At 41.7% G+C, this 22,808-nt stretch overlaps 1 protein-coding gene across 1 annotated transcript; it reads left to right on the plus strand.

Moving 5' to 3' along the window:
• The first annotated feature begins 12,276 nt into the window (after positions 1 to 12,276).
• Positions 12,277 to 21,981, plus strand: LOC106613550 (diencephalon/mesencephalon homeobox protein 1-B). Its single transcript, XM_014215922.2, is given in 6 exon segments — positions 12,277 to 12,556; positions 15,354 to 15,519; positions 15,760 to 15,938; positions 19,428 to 19,860; positions 20,525 to 20,831; positions 20,833 to 21,981. Coding segments are annotated over 5 exon segments (1,179 nt in total). The 5' UTR covers positions 12,277 to 12,556; positions 15,354 to 15,365; the 3' UTR covers positions 20,939 to 21,981.
• The last annotated feature ends 827 nt before the right edge of the window (positions 21,982 to 22,808 follow it).

Raw genomic sequence — 22,808 nt, forward strand, 5'->3', positions numbered from 1 at the left:
AACAGACTGACCCTAGCCCCCCGACACAAACTACTGCAATAAAGGTAGCAGCACAACCTACTCTTAGAGTCAAGGGCAGTGGTGACATCATTTAGGAGCCATAACCTGAGCAGAAACCAGATTTCATACCAGAGAGAATACTATAGACATCAAGAAAGTTTTTGTAATGCTTTTGATAAACAGGGAAAGACAGAAATTGGCCTATAGTGATTAGGAATAGGATCAGCTTGATCTCCCCCTTAGAATAAAGGACAGTTATGTTTGTCCCTGTTTCCGGTGATCCATTTGAGCAGGTATCAAGGTTAAGGGGATGGCTAAAAGGTTCCTGTGGAGATACTGAAGCCCTCAGGCCAACTCATACAGTAATTTCTTAAGCACTATTTCCACACTGGCTTGTCTGCTCTACGGAGGCCTTCACAGCACTATAATTAGAGCCAAATGGCTGGGAGCATACCTGGTTAGTATGTGACCAACCAGGGTTCGAAACCCCGGTCTCCTGCACACGTCAAGACTGTATTTACCCGCTAAGCTCGGGGGCGCTAACACAAGGCTTCAGGTTTCAGGCAAGGTTATACCATAAAATAACATATCTACTGAAATGTACCATTGCACCTAGGGTTGTAAAATGCTGATAACTTCCCCAAAATGGTTGGAAGATTCCTGGAATATTCAGGGAATGAGTAGAAAATCTGTGAAGTTACCAGCATTTTGCAACCCTAATTGCACCAGAATACAGCAGATCTCATAACATGCTGAAATATCAAATGCTGGGCTAAAATGATTTGACATTCCCAGTCTGTATTACTAGAGTATGTACACTACGGTTTTCTTGGCCGGCCTTTGTGTACGTTTTGACTTGAGTAAGGTGTTCTCCTCTAGGCTCCTCTCTCTGTTCCTTTCCTGTCTGTACACTCTTAGAAAAAATAGTTCCAAAAGGGTTCTTCGGCTGTCCCCATAGGATAACCCTTTTTAGTTACAGGTAGAACCCTTTTTGGTTCCAAGTAGAACACTTTTGGGTTCCATGTAGAACCCTTTGTCTACCTGGAACTCAAAGGGGTTCTTCAAAGGGTTATCCTATGGGGACAGCCGAATAACCTTTTTAGGTTAAAGATAGCATCTTTTTTCTAAGAGTGTAGCTTCCATCCCTCCACTCAGGCAGTGGTCAGTCAGTGGGTTAATGCAGGATGAGAACTATACATGCCAGCTGAGCTAAAGCCTTTAAAAAGGGCTTTTTGTAAGGACAAGGCATAAATCCCAGATTAGGGGAACAACAATAAAACAATCCCTTATGTTCATTCCATAATACACTGTACAGTTGAGCTTATAGGGGTTTGGGCTTGAATAAACAGCTTCAGATAGCTAGGCGGTGTAGGCACTGTAGCTGAGGTTCAGGTCAATAGTGGGATCACACTTATTCTAAGAACTGGCTGCTTGGATCCAAGGCTCATGGCGGATGAGTTAAGAGATAATCAGTACATTTACTAGGAGTCAATGGTGGGGTTCCTTAGGCCTACATTAGGAGCATACTTCAACCAAGTTCTCAGGTGTAGATCATTTATGCTATTCCTTCCAAGAGAGGGGCTTACACAGGTGCCGAAACCAGAGCTACTGTTCTGCTGTCGTATCTTTGCGATCAAAACGTGGTTCATATTGCAACTCTACAGTGACTTAAACTCAACAGATGAGCTTCAGTTCTCTAAATGTCGGGGACCAGATAAACCTCTGATGCTGTAAAGCACTTCAGATCAGATTTAGCAGTTATAGACAGATGTAGAGGGCTGAGAGGTAGCTGGGGAGGGGGTATTATCATATTATTATCACACCAGTACAGTTTTACCCCAATTCCTTTAATTGAGAAAAGACTTGGAGACGTTTCTAAGTGCTCCCAAATCAGATAAAACAGTAGGAGAAAATCATCTTCTCCATGTAAGTGTGCTAGTCTGCGCTCTGACACTGATACGCACCCAGAGAGGATTACATGTGGGAGGTAGGCTGGCTTTGGAGAGACTATGTGGAAGTTGGGGGTGTAAACTCACCCTGTACTTTTTCATACATACATTTCAATTTGTTAAACTAAATTGGAACATTTATAAATGAAGATTCGTATCTCATACCACTTGCGCTATCGAGTTCAGATGATTGTTCTACAATGTTCTCCCCACTTTTAAGTGCAATCAAGTTAAAGGGATAGTTCACCCAAATTCCTCAATTACATCTTGGTTTACTTACCCTGTAAGCAGTCTGTGGACAAGGTAAGACAGACGAGGAACCCAATATGTAATGTTGTAATTTGGGTGAACTTTCCCTTTAAAGGAGTGCACACTAATTACGTTAACCAGAGCCTAAATGACACATAATTCACTGTCTACCCTGACATAACAAAACCCCCCACCCCCCACCCCCACCACCACCACCACCTGTGGTGAATGTGTGTGACTCTGGGGTACTGCTAGTCCCAGTGCGGTCTCTCTCTTGCCCCTCTGTCCCCTGGTTGATAGTTTAATTACCCCAGATAAATCCATTGGCTATTTGTTAGGCTGTGCCAGTGTGTCCTCCCTTCCTCCCTCTGTCCCCCCGCTACTCTCCCCTTCCTGGTTCTAACTAAGCCCCTGTAATGAAATAGTAATCACCAGGTCCCTGACGAGCATCCCCAGTCCATTATCCCCTAATTACCCCCACACTAGTAAAGGCCCAGATTCTGGCCAGCAGGGGGCACTCTGGGAAGTTTAGTTCGCACAGTTGAAGTAGATCTCATGTGTTCTGTATTCATGTCTTTATTAATTGTTTTTAAGGGATCAAATGTGTTCTGCCTTATCTGGCTATGTTCCTTTCTGTCAGATGTTCATTCAAATGGAGTTTAACTTAGCGACCATCTACCATCTCCTTGTCCAATGAAACCAAAATGGAGAGGCAGTTTGAAAGCCTGCTGACTGGGGGAAGTTTATGCATGGGACCAGAGAGAATCCGTCTTGTTCACAATCTCTACCTCCTGTCTGGGTCCAAATGGTTCTCCTGTGGACCATTTGGGCTGTGGCAGAAAATGTAATCCCAAACTCCCTACCTACCTCATTCCCTCCCAGAGTAATTTGCAGATGCTGCACTTAGGATTCGGAGTGAGTCAATATGGCGCAAAGAGGAAAATTGGAATTGGCAGCCGATATGGAATGGGGTCAGGGGATTTGGTCTTGACACAGACAGGCAGCATGTGTGAGGAGATACCTCTGGTTTAGAAGGGGGTCCAATAAAACAATGGAATTATGGCTGTATAATAGTCAAGGAATGTGATCCCAGTCTTTGCGACATGATACGGTAACTCCCCTAGAGTTCTTAACATGTCTTGCAACATCTCCATAGCCTAGGGATATTCTACTGAGTTCACTCTGATCTGGAATTAACTGAAGTTCTTGGTTCAAATCTGGATTTGTGGGAGAGTTTGGACACAAGTCCGGGTGTGTAGGGGATTCGGGGTGATGAAGCAGATTTGCTAAACAGTGTGTGTGCTGGGACAGAAAAGTTCCCGTAGTCCCTTGTCTCGGACTGAGAAAAGAGCAAAGAAAAGGGTCCATATCACACAACGTCGGCCATATTTAACAACTACCTCAAGCTAAAAAATGTTAAACGATATACTGTATCATTCACGTATTCACACTTATTTTTACTAGAAACAATGTTAGACTAATGTTTTACCCAACTTTATTTGGGATCCTAAAGCATATGCTTGGAGAAAAAAACACTCCATGGTCCTTTTGGAATCCTGGTGCCCGTTTTTTGTCAGTGTGGAGGTGAAAGCCTGTCAGAAATGGTTAGCTTCTCCAGTTAAACTACTTCTTTGCATCTCATAGCTCCAGGTCTTGCCCTGTGTCTGCACCATTTCTTTCTATCCTCTTGTTTCTCTCCTTTTGTTTAGATAAAGCGAGGGATTAGGGAAGATTTGCCCCCATAAAGTAGTGGTTTGATAGGCTTTTATCCCTCCATGTTGCTAAAGCTGTGTTGCCCCTGGATTAGGCTGCTACAATAGGGGCCCTTGTGCTAGGCCGCAGCCCGAGGGGGACAACCAAACACTGGCTCAGGGAAAAAGGGAGGAAACAAACCTGCCAACTTCAATATGTCAAGTTAGCCAGAGGAACCGTTCACCAGAGTAGCTGTGGCGCATGTATGGTGGTCCGTAGGTTACGCAATATGGTAAAATCTATATTCTACAGGGTCCATTGGATTAGTTAGGTCAAACTCTTCCAGGGTGCCACTGCCACAAAATATCCATTACTACTACCCAATATGGGTTTAAATCAAAATATGCCCTACCTATCTAGTTACACTTACTTTACAGTGCTAATAGGGGTATCCGTGTCCTATTGATGTAGGTTATTGTAAGCACTGTAACGCCAATGAATCTCAACCTGCCCATCTGTTGAGATGAGCTGCTATGAGGTCTATGGTTAACCTAAGAGTTTTACTGCCTAGGGTAAAATGGTAAAACAATGATTCAGAATCAGATGGAATACCATGTCTCATATTTAAAGGAATCAACAGGGCCCATATTTATAAGTGCCTCAGAGTAGGAGTGCTGATGTAGGATCAGTTTAGCCTTTAAGATCATAATTAATATGATTACTATAGACCGGGATGACCTGATCCTAGATCAGCACCGCTTGATAAACACAGGCCTAGCAGGTCTACTTGACATTACAGTCCTTGACATGCAGCAAAGCGATTTCAAATCAAATCAAATGTTATTTGTCAAATGCGCCGAATACAACAGGTGTAGACTTTTCCAGTGAAATGCTTACTTACGAGCTCTTTTCCAACAATACAGAGTTAAAAAGTAAGAACATTTTCAAATAAAAATAGTAACACAATAAATAACAATAACAAGTACTGAGTCAATGTGCAGGAGTACGAGGCAGTTGAGGTAATATGTACAGTTTAAGTCGGAAGTTTACATACACTTAGGTTGGAGTCATTAAAACTCGTTTTTCAACCACTGCACAAATGTCTTGTTAACAAACTATCGTTTTGGCAAGTCGGTTAGGACATCTACTTTGCGCATGACACAAGTCATTTTTCCAACAAATGTTTACAGAGATTAATTCGCAATTCCATTGGGTCAGAAGTTTACATACACTAAGTTGACTGTGCCTTTAAACGGCTTGGAAAATTCCAGAAAATTATGTCATGGCTTTAGGAGGTTCTGATAGGCTAACTGACATCATTTGAGTCAATTGGAGGTGTACCTGTGGATGTATTTCAAGGTCTACCTTCAAACTCAGTGCCTCTTTGCTTGACATCATGGGAAAATCTAAAGAAATCAGTCACGACCTCAGAAAAAAAATTGTAGACCTTCACAAGTCTGGTTCATCCTTGGGAGCAATTTCCAAATGCCTGAAGGTACCACGTTCATCTGTACAAACAATAGTACGCAAGTATAAACACCATGGGACCACGCAGCCGTCATACCGCTCAGGAAGGAGACGTCTCCTAGAGATGAACGTACTTTGGTGCGAAAAGTGCAAATCAATCCCAGAACAACAGCAAAGGACCTTGTGAAGATGCTGGAGGAAACAGGTACAAAAGTATCTATATCCACAGTAAAACGAGTCCTATCTTGACATAACCTGAAAGGCCGCTCAGCAAGGAAGAAGACTGCTCCAAAAATGCCATAAAAAAGCCACACTACGGTTTGCAACTGTACATGGGGACAAAGATCGTACTTTTTGAAACAATGTCCTCTGGTCTGATGAAACAAAAATAGAACTGTTTGGCCTTAATGACCATCGTTATGTTTGGAGGAACAAGGTGGGAGGCTTGCCAGCCGATGAACACCATCCCAACCATGAAGCACGGGGGTGGCAGCATCATGTTGTGGGGGTGCTTTGCTGCAGGAGGGGCTGGTGCACTTCACAAAATAGATGGCATTATGAGGCAGGAAAATTATGTGGATATATTGAAGCAACATCTCAAGACATCAGTCAGGAAGTTAAAGCTTGGTCGCAAATCGGTCTTCCAAATGGACAATGACCCCAAGCATACTTCCAAAGTTGTGGCAAAATGGCTTAAGGACAACAAAGTCAAGGTATTGGAGTGGCCATCACAAAGCCCTGACCTCAATCCTATAGAACATTTGTGGGCAGAACTGAAAAAGTTTGTGCGAGCAAGGAGGCCTACAAACCTGACTCAGTTACACCAGCTCTGTCAGGAGGAATGGGCCAAAATTCACCCAACTTATTGTGGGAAGCTTGTGGAAGGCTACCAGAAATGTTTGACCCAAGTTAAAACAATTTAAAGGCAATGCTACCAAATACTAATTGAGTGTATGTAAACTTCTGACCCACTGGGAATGTGATGAAAGAAATAAAAGCTCTACTATAGTTCTGACATTTCACATTCTTAAGATAAAGTGGTGATTCCTAACTGACCTTAGAGAGGGAATTTTTACTAGGATTAAGTGTCAGGAATTGTGAAAAACTGAGTTTAAATGTATTTGGCTGTGTATGTAAACTTCTGACATCAACTATACATGTAGGTAGGGGTAAAGTGACTAGGCAATCAGGATAGATAATAAACAGAGTAGTAGCAGCGTATGTGGAGAGTGTGAACGTGTATGTGTGTGTGTGTGTGTGTGTGTGTGTGTGCTGTGTGTGTGTGTGTGTTTCGTGTGTGTGTGTTTTACTTGGGGGTAAAGCTGTTCAGGTGCTTTTTTGTCCCAATCTTGGCGCTCCGGTACCGCTTGCCATGTGGTAGCAGAGTGAACAGACTATGGCTTGGGTGGCTGAGGTCTTTCGCAATTTTTCGGCCCTTCCTCTGACACAGCCTGGTATTGAGGTCCTGGATGGCAGGGAGCTCGGCCCCAGTGATGTGCTGGGCATTCTGCACCACCCTCTGTACAGCCTTGCAATTGAAGGCGGTGCAGTTGCCATACCAAGCGGTGGTGCAGCCAGTCAAGATGCTCTCAATGTGCAGCTATAGAACTTTTGAGGATCTGAGAGGCCATGCCAAATCTTTTCAACCTCCAAGAGGGAGAAGAGGCGCTGTTTTGCGTTCTTCACGACCGTGCTGGTGTGAAAGGACCATGACGCTCCATATCTGGGATGGATGGCGGGGTACAGTTGTACTTCAATGGTTCCCTTGACCCAGCCTGTACTCCTTGGAGCTAACCACGTTTGAGACGGTATACGGCGGCCAGTAGCAAAAACTCCCTATTAGTCGGGACCAATGGAGAAACCCTGGGAGGACCAGGCTCTTAAGTCTTTAGGGATGTGGACACCAAGGAACTTGAAGCTCTTGACCCACTCCACTACAGCCCCTTCGATATGGATGGGGACTTGCTCACCACTCCATTTCATGTAGTCCAAAAATAAAACAGAGGTTTCTACAAAGTAAAGTGGAGTTGTCCCCTTAAAGCAGGTATCTCACGGATGGGGGGAAATCTTTAAGGTGAAGGCCCTGCTAATAACATGTCTGAAAGATTACTCCTGACAAGTTGCTTTGTTACTCTTGTCAAACAAGTCCCCAGGTAGTACTCAATTCTTCCCCATACATCAAAATGATTAATCTCGCCTAAATGAGCACAGGCCTGAATACCCTTGACTGAGAGCAGGTGAGGCTAAAAGCTAGAGGATTGGAAGAATAATGTATTCGTTAAGTTGTGAAAACCTAACGATGACTGCTTTGAGAGACTCAACTTTCCACTCGATTTTATGCAAAATATCAGTCGAAACTGTCCTTAATTTTTTAGGTGTAAAAATTACACACGCTTGTGCATGATAAACATGATTAAACTGTAACCGAAAATCGTTCAGTGTTTGCATAGTGTTTTACCGCTCGAGTTGGTTTATGAAGGCATCGACTGCCAAAATCCTGATATGACTGGATAAAGTTTTAGATCCTGAAAGCAGGCAGGCCTATGCGTCATTCAGAGATGATGGAGAGCAAAGACGATAATTCACGTCAGTCGAGGCTTATACATGATAAAGTCTGAAAGGAGCCGTTGCCGGGTATGCGGAGAACAATGAGCGCTAGTGCCAAATCCGTGGAAATCTGAGATGAATTTCGAAATAAGGGCTAGAAAAGTTAGAGGGTGTTAGGATGAGAGCGAGAGAGAGGATAGAGAGGACGGAGAGAGGGAGAGGGAGAGCGATTCCAGTGGGGGCAGTAATATTGCTCTAATAGGAGTACGTCTTCGTCGTTACACTTGGCTTTAAACACCTCAAACGCGCTGGACATTAGCCTGCATTAAGTTATATGGAAAGCTGATTTGAGGAAGAGCAGCTGAGAGGAATGCCTTCTCGCTTTAATTGCTTTAGAAACGGTTTCCACAAAGAGACATTGCCCAGATTTACCTCCCGTTTAAGTTCTTATTTCTATCGGTTCACAAGTTAATCCGATTTCTCTCCCAGACCCAAATACTCAGTGATATATTGTGCTGACAAAAGACGGAGAGGAACAGAGGGTCGGCTTGAAGCATTAAAAACTTCCCCCAAAATAAGAACAAACAATTGGAAACAAATGTGAATATATACGAATTAAGTCACAAATCTGTTTTATTATTTAATTGCTAAATGTCTTGTCCTTATTTTCATGATCAACCCTATCATTAATTACAAGTTAAAAGGCTTATTCATTGAATTTTGAAAATTACAATTAGGGTTATATCATTGTCATTATTATGAAATGGAATTTCATGACTGTTGAGTTATCACGTCATCATAGTTTTGGAGTCGCAAGACCCGAATAATGAACTATGTCTTAATGCCAAATTGTGTCACTAAATCGACATTTTTAAACAAGAGAAGGCCTGAGTTCCATCAAAAAACAATTCGGATGTTGCATAAACCCATCACTGAAAATACTAGAGCTGCCATAGATCATTATTTTACGTAATCTAATGAAGGATTACAAATAAACAAGAACATTGGTAAGATATATTGAACAAGGCTATCTGTTGCGCGTAATGCACTCCTGGGGGCGCGATGGGTGACGCATAAATGACAGCAGTAAATTGTTTCTAAAAAATTCACTGTGTAAAGATGTCACATGGCGCCCTGCCAACCTGCTCAATCCACCAGGCTACGCCAACACGGCTTATTCATTATCTACAACCATTTAATAGACCTATAATTTTCCCTATTTGCGTCAGAGGTTTCCCAAATTGTCTCCCATACCCTGTTATTACATGTTGATGTATTACATGAAATACATTTAATCAATTAAGATGTGAGAATGACACAACCTACAAAAGAAAATACAACAGCATATTGAGTATTGCGCACGTGTTTGACGATTTCCCAGGAAAAGTCGTTATTGGCATTTCACGTCAAGACTGGATTGTAAACTCAAGTCGTGAGAGTGCATACGTTTTCTTTTCGTGCAGTGTTTGATCTAAAGTCTAAACTTCTATGGATGAATATGGTCAAAGATCAAATTGAGTTTAAGATTTCACACCCTCCCTTCTCTTTCTCTCCTCTCTTGGAGAAATTCAACAAAATATGCAAGCGTTGGGCTACATTAGAAGGCTACATTTCGCTGCCCTTAATTCCAGCCTAAACGGGTTTTCTCCGGGAGAAGAAATCTTTTCTTAAAACCTTGAAGAAGAGAGGGGGCATTATTGTTTTAATCCTCTTACCAGCAGTCATTTTAAGACAGTTTTTTTAGAGGCTGAAATGGCGTCTTGTCTCCCCAATCCTAACCTAAATCCCTTGAGGCCGGGAGAGTTTCTAAAGGCAGTAGTACCCTGGCATCTATTACCCATCTCTCCACCGCAGTCTCCTCAGCAAATGGCTCGACAAAGTCAAAAAGCTAATAAAATTATTGCATGAGTAAATCAACCCTTTAAAACAACCCAAAACCTGCATGCAAACCATTGTAATCAAAGCGTTATTGAAGCCATTGGCACTTCTTGAATAAACAAACATATATTAATTATTATAGCTACACTTTTAGGCTATTACATATAGGCTAATATAATACTGCATGGGTTTGCAAAATGGGATAGTGGATTTTAGTCGATGTTCCAAGTTCCATTTGAAAAAAGACTGCACATTGATCAAAGATATAGGCTACAAAGTGCTTAAGCCGAAATGCAAAGCAATTGCCAAATGCAGGCTATATTTTAATTAAGAAAATGAGACTGAAGGAAAGAAACACTTAGGCTATATTTCTGCTAAGGCTGTCAAATGATTAAAAATGTGATCGAGTTAATCGCGGGATTTGATTTCATTAATCATAATTAATCACAAATGCAGAATTCGCTCAAAATGAGCTGTAATTTAAGACGTTTTATACAGAAAGCATTAAAATTATATTGATGTCTTGATTTTGTCCAAAGTAGACTAATGGTAAGCAGAATCAGGTAAATTGATGAAGCACACTTTCTTTGACCTCAATGTCAACTTGTTTTAACATGGAATGTTTTTTTTTAGCTGTATAGATGCCGTATTTTTGATTATTTTGAACGCTTTGAGACAACGCAATTAATCATGATGAAAAAAAAAAAGAGTGCACTAAAACTACAAGAAATTCACTCGAGTTAACAGACGAACTCTGACAGCCTTAATTTCTGCATATGAAATTATAGACTGAGCAACATTTGAGATTCGTTATTGCATGATTTCATCTCATTTTAACATTCTGTCATAAAGAGCACATGTTCAAAATAAAACACGTTTTCCAATCTCAAGAGGTTAAATACTTTTTTTTTAAACTATGGTAAGTGCCCTTTAAAGGTCCAGTACAGTCAATATTTTCATACGTGTTATATCATATTGTACAACAGCTGATGAAACTAACACTGTAAAAGTGTGAGAGAAAAAAATGTGTAATTTCCTGATAGTTGCTGGTTGAAAACACAATCTACATACACAGGACCTTCTAATCAGCAGGTTTGCATTGGGGGAGTTTAGTCTTTGCATAGTGACATCACCACGCGGTAAATTATCTTAACAGACCAATAACAGAGAGAGTTCCAAACCCCTCTGCCAATAACAGCGTGTTTTCAGTTTTCCCCATCTCCACTCAGACCACTCCCAGACAGTCCAAGCAAAATACTTGCTTGAGAAAAGTTTTTAGTAAAAAATATTTTAATGGAAATCTATATGGTACTTTCGAATTGTTACCCAGAAATTATTTTATATTGATATGAAAACGGCTGCATTGGGCCTTTATGTGCCAAATAAAGTAACAGGGTTGACCATAAAAGGGTTGACATAACACGGTTGAAGATTTTATCTTAAGTCAGCCATGAATCCCCTTGTGACAGGGGGAATGGAAGCTTGTTGTGTGCAGCAAGGAGGGGCAATTGAATGCAAGCTTCACAAAAAGATCACTTGTTTAAACATTTCTATCCTGTCTGACTATGGGTAACAGGATTGGCTAGTTCTCGACCCACTCAGTTTTCCACCACAAAACACTAGAAAATTACCAAAAAGAGTAGAGCCAGCTCACCTGCTTATGCATTATGATTTTACTATTACATGTTCAATGTTTATTTATATATATTTTTTAAAGGAATAGTTATCATATTTAAACGACAGTACAGTTCAGGTAACAACCTTAAAATGAGGGAAAGTTGTATATTTTTTTTTACCTTAAAATGAATCACAATTGCCAAAGATCACCCAATCACATTAAATAAATAATATTCAGAAATAACGACAAAGCAACAAAATAACTAAGGCTTTACAATGATGGTGAGAACTTTTGGGGTGAAGTGGGTTAAACTCTTCCTGGAAGTCACAGAGGGTGCATGAAGTGACATGTCAAAACGCAGAATTTTGACACTTTAGCTAGTCTTTATACATATGAAAAAAAATGTATGTATTGAAATCTCCACGTGGTCTATATTAAAGGGCACTTCCTTGAATATAACAAACGTTGAAAATTCCAAATTGGTGCACAATTTCTACTTAAAATAAAAGGGGCACAAAGGGCACGCATTTCGTGGAACGACCCATACAGCAATGGCCCTACAAGTTAAGAGGATGAAAATACTCATAACACCATTTGATCGTTTCGATATTTGATAGAGTAAATATGAAAATACCTTGCCAATGTCAGTATTCTAAATGAAGACTTTTAATTATCACAGATCCACATACACATTTTTTTCTTTATAATATTACGCTAACATTCATGTCCAGACATGGATTCAGAAATGAAATCTAAATCAGTCATGAGAAAGACAGGAGTAGAAGTAACCTCTTTTGATTGGCACAGCAAAGAACCATTTGAAATCTTGCATGACCTCACCGGGCGCTCGAGTTCTTTAAAGCCCTTACCTCGTGCGCGAGCCTGATATATGGCAGTACTCTGGATTCTTCCACACTCGGGAGAACGACAGGAGAGCGAGAGCACCGCGCACTGAAAACGGACTACTGTATTCCTGAAAGAAGACAGCGCTTTGAGGAGTTTGGACACTAGTTCAAAAATGAGTATGCAGGACTAAACAGCACGGAATTGATAAGTAAACACACGAGGTGATACTTTGAAAGCTAATATTCCATTTGAAAACAGCCGGACATAGGCTACACCACTTAAAGACCCCCAGGAGCGGCGTGTGCAAGAGGTAAGAACTTTCTGAAGGGCATGCATCAGTAAAACAAATCAGGGATGGACCATGCTAGAAAAGTACCATTCTTAAGTGTGCCTGTCAAAATATCTGAACAATTTAAACCTTGGAGAAAAATATTGTTGTAGTCTTATGAAAATGCATTTATTATAAGTGGAAACGCCTAAACTTAGCATAAATGTCAACATTATTTTATGAAATGTTAATCTCATGAATAGTTTATTAAATTATCCATGTATATTAGCGTAGGTTTGGGCATAACTTGAATCAGGGGTGCATGCACAAAGAGGAGTGTGTCGCTTGTACAGACATATCGGCGGCCCCTGGGCGATAGGCCTATATAGCCTCTTCAGTGTCTGGGGTAGAACATATACATCCACGGCAATTAGCATAATGAGGCTTAAATCAGATACCCAAGGCTAACTGACTCTCTCCACATGGAGATATTAATATTTAAACATTCTCAAACCAATTGTAAACCATATGTAGGCTACAGGCAATGGCACTTATAGGAAGATGAACTGTCATATTCAAAAATTGACATTATTAATCACACACACACACCTTTCACGTGTCAGAACGGATGACAAATGAAATAGCCTAGCATTTGAAACCTATTTGCACCTACATTAGACGGGGTAGCCAACTGGGGATCACCATATTTCACTGAAGAGCCCTCATACATCTCCCCGCCACAGCAAGCCTCCGGGCAGTGGGACGCGAGCAGCCAAAGATCGGGAGAAACGGCTCCCATTTAACTCAAACACTCAGGGAGATAAGTAAATATTTAGCAATGCACATTCTCTCCTCGTCCAGGCCAATGTAAAGTGTTCCCTCATGGCTGGCTGGCAAAGACTCGCTAGCGAATACAGAAAAAACAGATTCCTTGACCTGTGGGCTATGGCATATTCCAGTTTATTGTAACTCATTTTATTGTAATTTTAAATCATGTTTTATCAAATACATTACAGTTAAAAGCAAGCCTTATCTAGTATAGGCTGTATTTTAGGCCTATGATAATCCATGTAAATGTGTCTGAAATTACCTTGTCATTACACTACTGTATTATTGGCATGGCAAAACATTTGTCAATATATAATAGGTAGCCTATAGGCTTCCATCATAACTGACAAATCAAGATTTGCAGCATTCAAACATTCAGATTTTGTTAGATCTTGATAAATGTTAATGCTCCTGCATTTGGTGACAATATATGAAAGTGAAAATAACGTAATAGGCCTATCAGGTTATAAGCGTTCAATTACTATTATTATTATTATTATTATTTGTTATTATTAATATTATTATATTCAACTTTAATTACCAATTTTAATAATTTCACTTCATACATTCTACATTTCTGCCTTATGAAAGACAAGATGAAATGTTAACGTGATTGGGATCTAACACTATCATTTAGGCTACTGTATTTAGATTATTGTTGTGTTAGCCTCCACATTCCCGCTGTCACCCTTAGGGCTTTCATTCCCAAGAGCATATACAATAAAATACCGTAGGCTATATGATCTTTTGGACATAGTGCAAGACTGCTAAATATAGCAAATAAATAGATCCAAAACAGGCGAATCCACCTATTTGAAGGGTTGAAATTATATTCAGACAAATATTATTGCAGGCCTACTTAAAATTATTATTCTTAAAATAACAACATTGCAGTCAGTATTCCACATTATGAACGCAATATGCACGCACATGAAGCTAGGCCAACTTGTCTTAATAAATAAATAATACAAATAATAGCAAAAATAAACATGATTCGTCGTGACTTGTTTTATGAGCAGTTTGCGATTAAATTCTCAACGCACTGACACATTTTAGATTTATGTCGTAGGCTTGGATAATTTGATCGTAATGTATGTGTAAATACAAATTAGCTAGGCTATTAAACGCGGTAATTTGCTACACATGGATATGACAATAAGTCTACAATTAATAGGACTCTTAATGAAAACGTTATAGAATTTAATAATTTAAACTGCTTGTCACGCCAAGTTATTTGCTTTTGTGTGATTTTTCAGAGCAAAGTCCCCGATTAATTTCTGATTATTGTGTAGTTTTCAGTTGACGTTTTTAACTTCAGCTAGTGCTGTAGGGACTCTATATTTTGCCAATTTAGTAGGCCCACGTCGCTTTGCTTTCAGGCACAACGTCAAGTGCGACATACAAATAATGAATATCAATATCAGCATTAATGTTGCGATAACACAGGAGAATAGGCTAATTATTTCATACAGCCCCTGGGGCTTTAGTGGAGGGGGAACTCTCTTGGGACAGGCTGGCTAAATAGCGAGCTTTGCGTGGGAACAGAGGGTTAGGGTTAGTGGAGGCTGGCTTGGCTTCTCAATGCCATTACATTATAATGTCTCACTCTCAGCTTTAATCTTTACAACTACACATATTTACAGTTATAGCCATATAATAGCTGATGCAATATTGGATCGTGTCCAAATGCAGATGCCCAATTAAAGGTATAAGAAGTCAGCTTTTGATAGGCGAAATAGTTGTAATAAAATGTATGGAAATAGAAAATGAAGATATAATAAAAATAGGTGATAATAACTTAAGCCTACTTGATCTTTGAATTATCTATTAATCTACATCTACAGGCTATTAACAAGACTATAGCCTTTATCAATCCACACTAATATTACACTATGGTTTTAGGCTATAATTCAACAATAACAATACATTGTTTGACTTGTAGCTACATTTAACCTCAAACTTGTGTACTCACAAATGCCCATAAACAACAACTTTTCCCACTTTTTTTAAGTTGACGGCAGCCATGCAACACTACGGAGTGAATGGATATTCTCTCCACGCCATGAACTCGCTAAGCGCCATGTACAACCTCCACCAGCAGGCGGCGCAGCAGGCCCAGCATGCCCCTGACTACCGGCCGTCCGTGCACGCGCTCACCCTGGCAGAGAGGCTGGCTGGTAAGAACTGGTTGCACATTTTCTGAATATATAGCTTAAATCTGTCCATAAGTCAGAAATATTTGCAATACAATTAGGCTAATGCTATGTGACGGACAAGTCTGTTGCCCTTGTGTTAAAGGGCTCTTGAACTAGTGTCTTACACAATAAATTGAAGCATCTACTTAAATCCATATTCAGAGCCAGACTCTCAATTAAATTGGCCCTGTCTCTTTTCCTTCAACGGCTGCACATTTCAAGACATCATCCTCGAGGCCCGGTATGGCTCCCAGCACCGAAAGCAGCGGCGCAGTCGCACAGCCTTCACTGCCCAGCAGCTGGAGGCCCTGGAAAAGACCTTCCAGAAGACCCACTACCCTGACGTGGTGATGCGTGAGCGCCTGGCCATGTGCACCAACCTACCAGAGGCCCGTGTACAGGTGAGGATACTACGGAGTCAAAAGAAAGGAAATATTTCTACTATAAATATTTCTGGGGTGGAGTGAGTGGGCGCGAGGATGATAAAGAGCGATATTTACTTAATCCTCTTCATTCCTGGAGAAACATATCAAGGCACATACCAAAGATCTCCAATGATGTCGGTCTTGGGAAGACACATTTTTTTCTGGCCATGACTAGTGGATGATTTTGAATTCTGCAGACAGGAAGAGCAATATATACTGGACAAAAATATAAACGCAACATGTGAAATGTTGGTCTCATGTTTCATTAGCTGAAATAAAAGATCCCAGAAATGTTCCATACTCACAAAAAGCTTATTTCTCTCAAATTGTGCACAAATTTGTGTACATCCCTGTTAGTGAGCATTTCTCCTTTGCCAAGATAATCCGTCCACCTGACAGGTGTGGCATATCAAGAAGCTGATTAAACAGCAAGATCATTACACAGGTGCACCTTGTGTTGAGGACAATAAAAGGCAACTCTAAAATGTGCAGTTTTGTCACAGTTTTGAGGGAGCGTTCAATTGGCATGCTGACTGCAGGAATGTCCACCAGAGATGTTGCCACATCATTTAATGTTCATTTCTCTACCCTAAGCCGGCCTCCAAAGTCGTTTTAGAGAATTTGGCAGTACGTCCAACCGGCCTCACAACCGCAGACCACGTTTAACCACTCTAGCCCAGGACCTCCACATCCGGCTTCTTTACCTTCAGGCCACCAGGACAGCTGATGAAACTGTGGGTTTGCACAACCGAAGAATTTCTGCACAAACTGTCAGAAACCGTCTCAGGGAAGCTCATCTGTGAGCTCATTGTCCTCACCAGAGTCTTGACCTGACTGCAGTTTGGCGTCGTAACCAACTTCAGTAGGCAAATGCACACCTTCGATGGCCACTGGCATGCTGGAGAAGTGTGCTCTTCACGGATGAATCCCGGTTTCAACTGTACCGGGCAGATGGCAGATAGCGTGTATGGTGTCATGTGGGCAAGCAGTTTGTTGATGTCAACGTTGTGAACAGTGTGACCCATGCTGGCGGTGTGATTAAGGTATGGGCAGGCATAAGCTACGGACAATGAACTCAATTGCATTTTATCGATGGCAATTTGAATGCACAGAGATACCGTGACGAGATCCTGAGGCCCGTTGTCATGCCATTCACCCACTACCATCAACTCATGTTTTAGCATGATAATGCACGGCCCCATGTCTCAAGGATCTGTACACAATTCCTGGAAGCTGAAAATATCCCAGTTTTTCCATGGCCTGCATACTCACCAGACATGTCAACCATTGAGCATGTTTGGGATGCTCTGGATCACCGTGTATGACAGCGTGCTCCAGTTCCCACCAATATCCAGCAACTTCGCACAGCCATTGATGAGAAGTGGGAGAACATTCCACAGGCCACAATCAACAGCCCGATCAACTCTATGCGAAGGAGATGTATCGCGCAACATGAGGCAAATGGTGGCCATAACAGATACTGGTTTTCTGATCCACGCCCCTACCTTTCTTTTAAGGCATCTGTGACCAACAGATGCATATCAGTATTACCAGTCATGTGAAATCCATAGATTAGGCCCAATGAATTTATTTAAATTGACTGATTTCCTTATATGAACTGTAAGTCAGTAAAATCTTTGAAATTGTTGCATGTTGTGTTTATATTTTTGTTCAGTGTAGAAGTAAATGTGTTATTAGTTCAAATTATATTTGTAAGAATCAACAATATACACATTGGACGCATCAAAGATGTACAGTACCAGTCAAAAGTTTGGACATACCTACTCATTCAAGGGTTTTTCTTTATTTTACTATTTTCTACATTGTAGAATAATAGTCAAGATATTCTAACTATGAAATAACACACATGGAATCATGTAGTAGCCAAAAAAGTGTTTTATATTTTATATTTGAGATTCTTCAAAGTAGCCACCCTTTGCCTTGATGACAGCTTTGCACACTCTTGGCATTCTCTCAACCAGCTTCATGTAGTCACCTGAAATGCATTTCAATTAACAGGTGTGCCTTGTTAAAAGTTAATTTGTGGAATTTCTTTCCTTAATGCGTTTTGAGCCAATCAGTTGTGTTGTGACAAGGTAGGGGTGGTATACAGAAGATAGCCCTATTTGGTAAAAGACCAAGTCCATATTATGGCAAGAACGGCTCAAATAAGCAAAGAGAAACAACAGTCCATCATTACTTTAAGACACGAAGGTCAGTCAATATGGAACATTTCAAGAACTTAAAAAATGTATTCAAGTGTAGTCGCAAAAACCATCAAGCGCTATGATGAAACTGGCTCTCATGAGGACCGCCACAGGAAAGGAAGACCCAGAGTTACCTCTGCTGCAGAAGATAAGTTCATTAGAGTTAACTGCACCTAAGAAATTACAGCCCAAATAAATGCTTCAGAGTTCAAGTAACATACACATCTCAACATCAACTGTTAAGAGGATACTGCATGAATCAGGCCTTAATGGTCCAATTGCTGCAAAGAAACCCCTATTAAAGGAAACCAATAAGAACAAGAGACTTGCTTGGGCCAATAAACACAAGCAATGGACATTAGACTGGTGGAAATCTGTCCTTTGGTCTGATGAGTCCAAATTTGAGACTTTTGGTTCCAACTGCGGTATCTTTGTGAGACAGAGTAGGTGAACAGATGATCTCTGCATGTGTAGATCCCAGCGTGAAGCATGGAGGAGGAGGTGTGATGGTGCTTTGCTGGTGAAACTGTCAGTTATTTATTTAGAATTCAAGGTGCACTTAACTAGCATGGCTACCATGTGATGGCAGCGATACACCATCACATCTGGTTTACACTTAGTGGGACTATCATTTGTTTTTCAACAGGACAATGACCCAACACACCTCCAGGCTATGTAAGGGCTATTTGACCAAGAAGGAGAGTGATGTAGTGCCGCATCAGATGACCTGGCCTCCACAATCATCCGAACTCAACCAAATTGACATGGTTTGGGATGAGTTGGACCGCAGAGTAAAGTAAAAGCAGCCAACATGTGCTCAGCATATGTGGGAACTCCTTGAAGACTGTTGGAAAAGCATTCCAGATGAAGCTGGTTGAGAGAATGCCAAGAGTTTGAAAAGCTATCATCAAGGCAAAGGGTGGCTACTTTGAAGAATCTCAAATATAAATATATTTTTATTTGTTTAACACTTTTTTAGTTTCTACATGATTCCATGTGTGTTATTTAATAGTTTTGATGTTTTCACTATTATTCTACAATGTAGAAAATAGTAAAAATAAAGAAAAACCCTTGAATGGGTAGGTGTCTCCAAACTTTTGACTGGTACTGTATATAAAATCAAAATGACCAATATTGACATTATCAGAAGCCTTGGCTATTATAGAGAATTCCAGTTTTTGTAGCAATACATTTCAGCCAAAAGATAATCTGAGATTAAATAGTACTGTAAAACAACTGAAATCCTTCCTCTCACCAGGTGTGGTTCAAAAACCGCCGCGCCAAGTTCCGCAAGAAGCAGCGCAGCCTCCAGAAGGAGCAGCTCCAGAAACAGAAGGAGGCCAACGGAGAGGGGGTTGACAAGGAGGATGTCAAGACCAAGGACACCTCCACCACAAGTGTGCCCTCCACCCAGAGCCCTCCACCTCCCTCCTCCTCCACTTCCTCCTCCCTCTTGGAGTCGATGCAGCCCCAGCCTGCAGAGATGAACGTGGAGGTGAACGTCACCTCCCCGGAGCCCTCAGACAGCGAGTCGGCCGCCGAAGACAACGGTGAGGGAGAGGAAGAGCTGAGGAGGGAGAGGCTGCAGGAGGAAACGCAGCAGCAGCTTCAGGGGGAGATGCAGCAGGGGGATGCAGGGCTGCAGCCGGGAGGCGGCTCTCCGTCCTGCAAACGCCTCAGCCCCACATCAGGTGTGAATTCCTCTATCACAGTCACAGATATTGGGCCATACATAGAGACTGAGCCTGCTTACAAAACAGAATTGTCTTTTAATAGTCTTTGCAACAAACACAAAACAATACATAAACAGTGGTGGTTATTTATGCAAGAAAGCCCAAAGGGGTGTGGAAAATTGGCCATTATAAACTGGATGGTTCGAGCCCTGAATGGTGATTGGCTGACAGCTGTAGTATATCAGACCGTATACCACAGGTATGACAAAGCATTTATTTTTACTGCTCTAATTACATTGGTAACCAGTTTATATAGCAATAAGGCACCTCTAGGATTTGTGATATATGTCCAATATACCACGGCTAAGGGCTGTGTCCAGGCACTCCGCGTTGCGTTGCGTGTAAGAACAGCCCTTAGCCGTGGTATATAGGCCATATACCACAGCCCCTCTGGCCTTATTGCTTAAATATACCACAGCTAAGGGCTGTTCTTTATGCACAACACAAAGCGGAGTACCTGGATACAATCCTTAGCTATGGTATATTGGCTATATACCACGAACCCCTAGGTGCTGAAATGCTGTTTTAGCCAAATCAGCAACCAGGACCCAAACTACCCGGTTTACAATTATCTTTTGACCTAACTAAAACCAAAATCTTCTTCTCCCTCTCTCATCATCAGACTCTCCCCTGGGCTCTCCCTCCCTCCCTTCCTCCAGTGGTGGCATGGGCAGCAGTGGTCTGTCCCAGGGCTCCTACGCCTCGTCCCCCCTCAGCCTCTTCCGCCTGCAGGAGCAGTTCCGCCAGCACATGGCCGCCACCAACAACATGGTCCACTACCCCTCCTTCGACATGGGTACCCCCTCCTCCCTGCCCTACCTAGGCATGAACGTCAACATGCCCTCCCCCCTGAGCTCCCTGCCCTGCCAATCCTACTACCAGTCCATGTCCCAGGCCCAGCAGGTGTGGAACAGCCCCCTGGCCTCCTCCGGGCAGCATGCCCAGCCTCAACAGCAAGACCACCAGCATCGAGAACCTGCGTCTGAGGGCAAAGCAGCACGCAGCCTCCCTGGGCCTGGACACACTACCCAACTGACCTGACCCCCTGACCCCCCCCAGTGCAGGGCAGCTACCAAGGACGCAGCCAGACATTACGACTCCTTCTACTGACATCTTCACTGACTGGACATTATAGACACTGCATCAGTTTTGGACACTGGGACTGGACATTAGATCAATACACTACTGGACACTGCTTATTTGACCCCTCGCAGGTTAGATGCATAGACCCAGTCCAATCTCACTACTGCTACCTACCAAACCATGTGGATCAGAGAACTCAAAGCAACACTCCTATATCACAAAGCCGTCATCTCATACTGGGGCAAATGCATGACGGTTTACAGTATCTGATGATCTCAACACTAGAGCTGGCGAGAGTGACAGTAATATTAAAGATGAGCTTTGCATGCATCCTGAGACAAGGATTACAACTGCACAAAGATTGAACCAAGATTCCAGCCTCAGATCAAACCCATTCAAAGATTTACAACAGCACAGACTGGCCCTACAAATCCCACAATGCCCTGCACCTGGCAGATGGATGGTACTTCCTGTTAAAGAGCTACATCCCACCTGCAAGAATTTATTCCACATTGTACTGTAAATATTCCTCCTTGTTTGTTCCCATCCCATCTGCTTGGTTAGGGAGTATAAATCGGTGTCTCCTTTTGTGTCGAGGACTTAAACAGGAAACATTCAAGCTATTTTTGAATTGTTCCATTGTGGCTTTATGCAAAGGACCTACAGTAGAATGAGCCAATACCTGCTGGTGTAAAGATTATAGTCTACGGTGGGAACAGAGCGACGTTCAAATATGAATCTGTTTAATCTAGCTATGTTATGTTCGCCTGGGTACCAGGTCGTTTCTGCATGCGTTTAAGAGCGCTACATCTTTACGGAGTCAAGACAGTGACAAAAAAATGGTGTTATTGACTTAAGCAGAAACACACTGGCACCCAGGCCAATGCTGTATGTATTTTATCATTGTAGATCCCAGACATGTATTTCTCAATTGTTTACTTAAATGTGAGTAATTTATCTGTTAAAATGCAAGGGAATAAACCACATGTATGAAGATCGATTGGTGAATGAGATTATTATTTTAGACGATAATTAAAATCATGCAATATAATTTATGAATAATTATGTTGTGAATACATCACAGACAACAGAGACAATTTGCATATTTACATGTGTAAGCCTTCTATTTTTTTTACTCGTGTTTTGAGAACTATACTGAACAAAAATATAAACGCAACATGGAACAATTTCAAACATTTTGCTGAGTTACAGTTCGTATAAGGAAATAAGTCAATTAAAATAATTTCATTAGGCCCTAATCTATGGATTTCACATGACTGGGCAGGGGGGCAGCCATGGGTGGGGAAGGCATAGGCCCACCCACTGGGGAGCCAGGCCCAGCCAATCAGAATGAGTTCTTTCCCACAAAAGGGCTTTATTACAAACAGAAATACTCTTCAGCACCCCGCCCTCCCCCCTCTGACGATCTCGCAGTTGAAAAATCCGCATGTGGATGTCCTAGGCTGCGGTCGTGGTCTGCGGTTGTGAGGCCGGTTGGACATACAGCCACATTTTTTTTTAAACGATGAGGCGGCTTATGGTACAGAAATGAACATTAAATTATCTGGAAACAGCTCTGGTGGACATTCCTGCAGTCAGCATGCCAATTGCACACTCCCTCAAAACTTGAGACATCTGTGGCATTGTGTTGCATGACAAAACTGCACATTTTAGAGTGGCCTTTTAGTGTCCCTGGCACAAGGTGCACCTGTGTAATGACCATGTGGTTTAATCAGCTTCTTGATATTCCACACCTGTCAGGTGAAGGGATTATCTTGACAAAGGATACAATGCTTATTAACAGGGATGTAAACAAATTTGTG

This window comes from Salmo salar, chromosome ssa10, assembly GCF_905237065.1.
Source record: "Salmo salar chromosome ssa10, Ssal_v3.1, whole genome shotgun sequence".
Classification (NCBI taxonomy): Eukaryota; Metazoa; Chordata; class Actinopteri; order Salmoniformes; family Salmonidae; genus Salmo; species Salmo salar.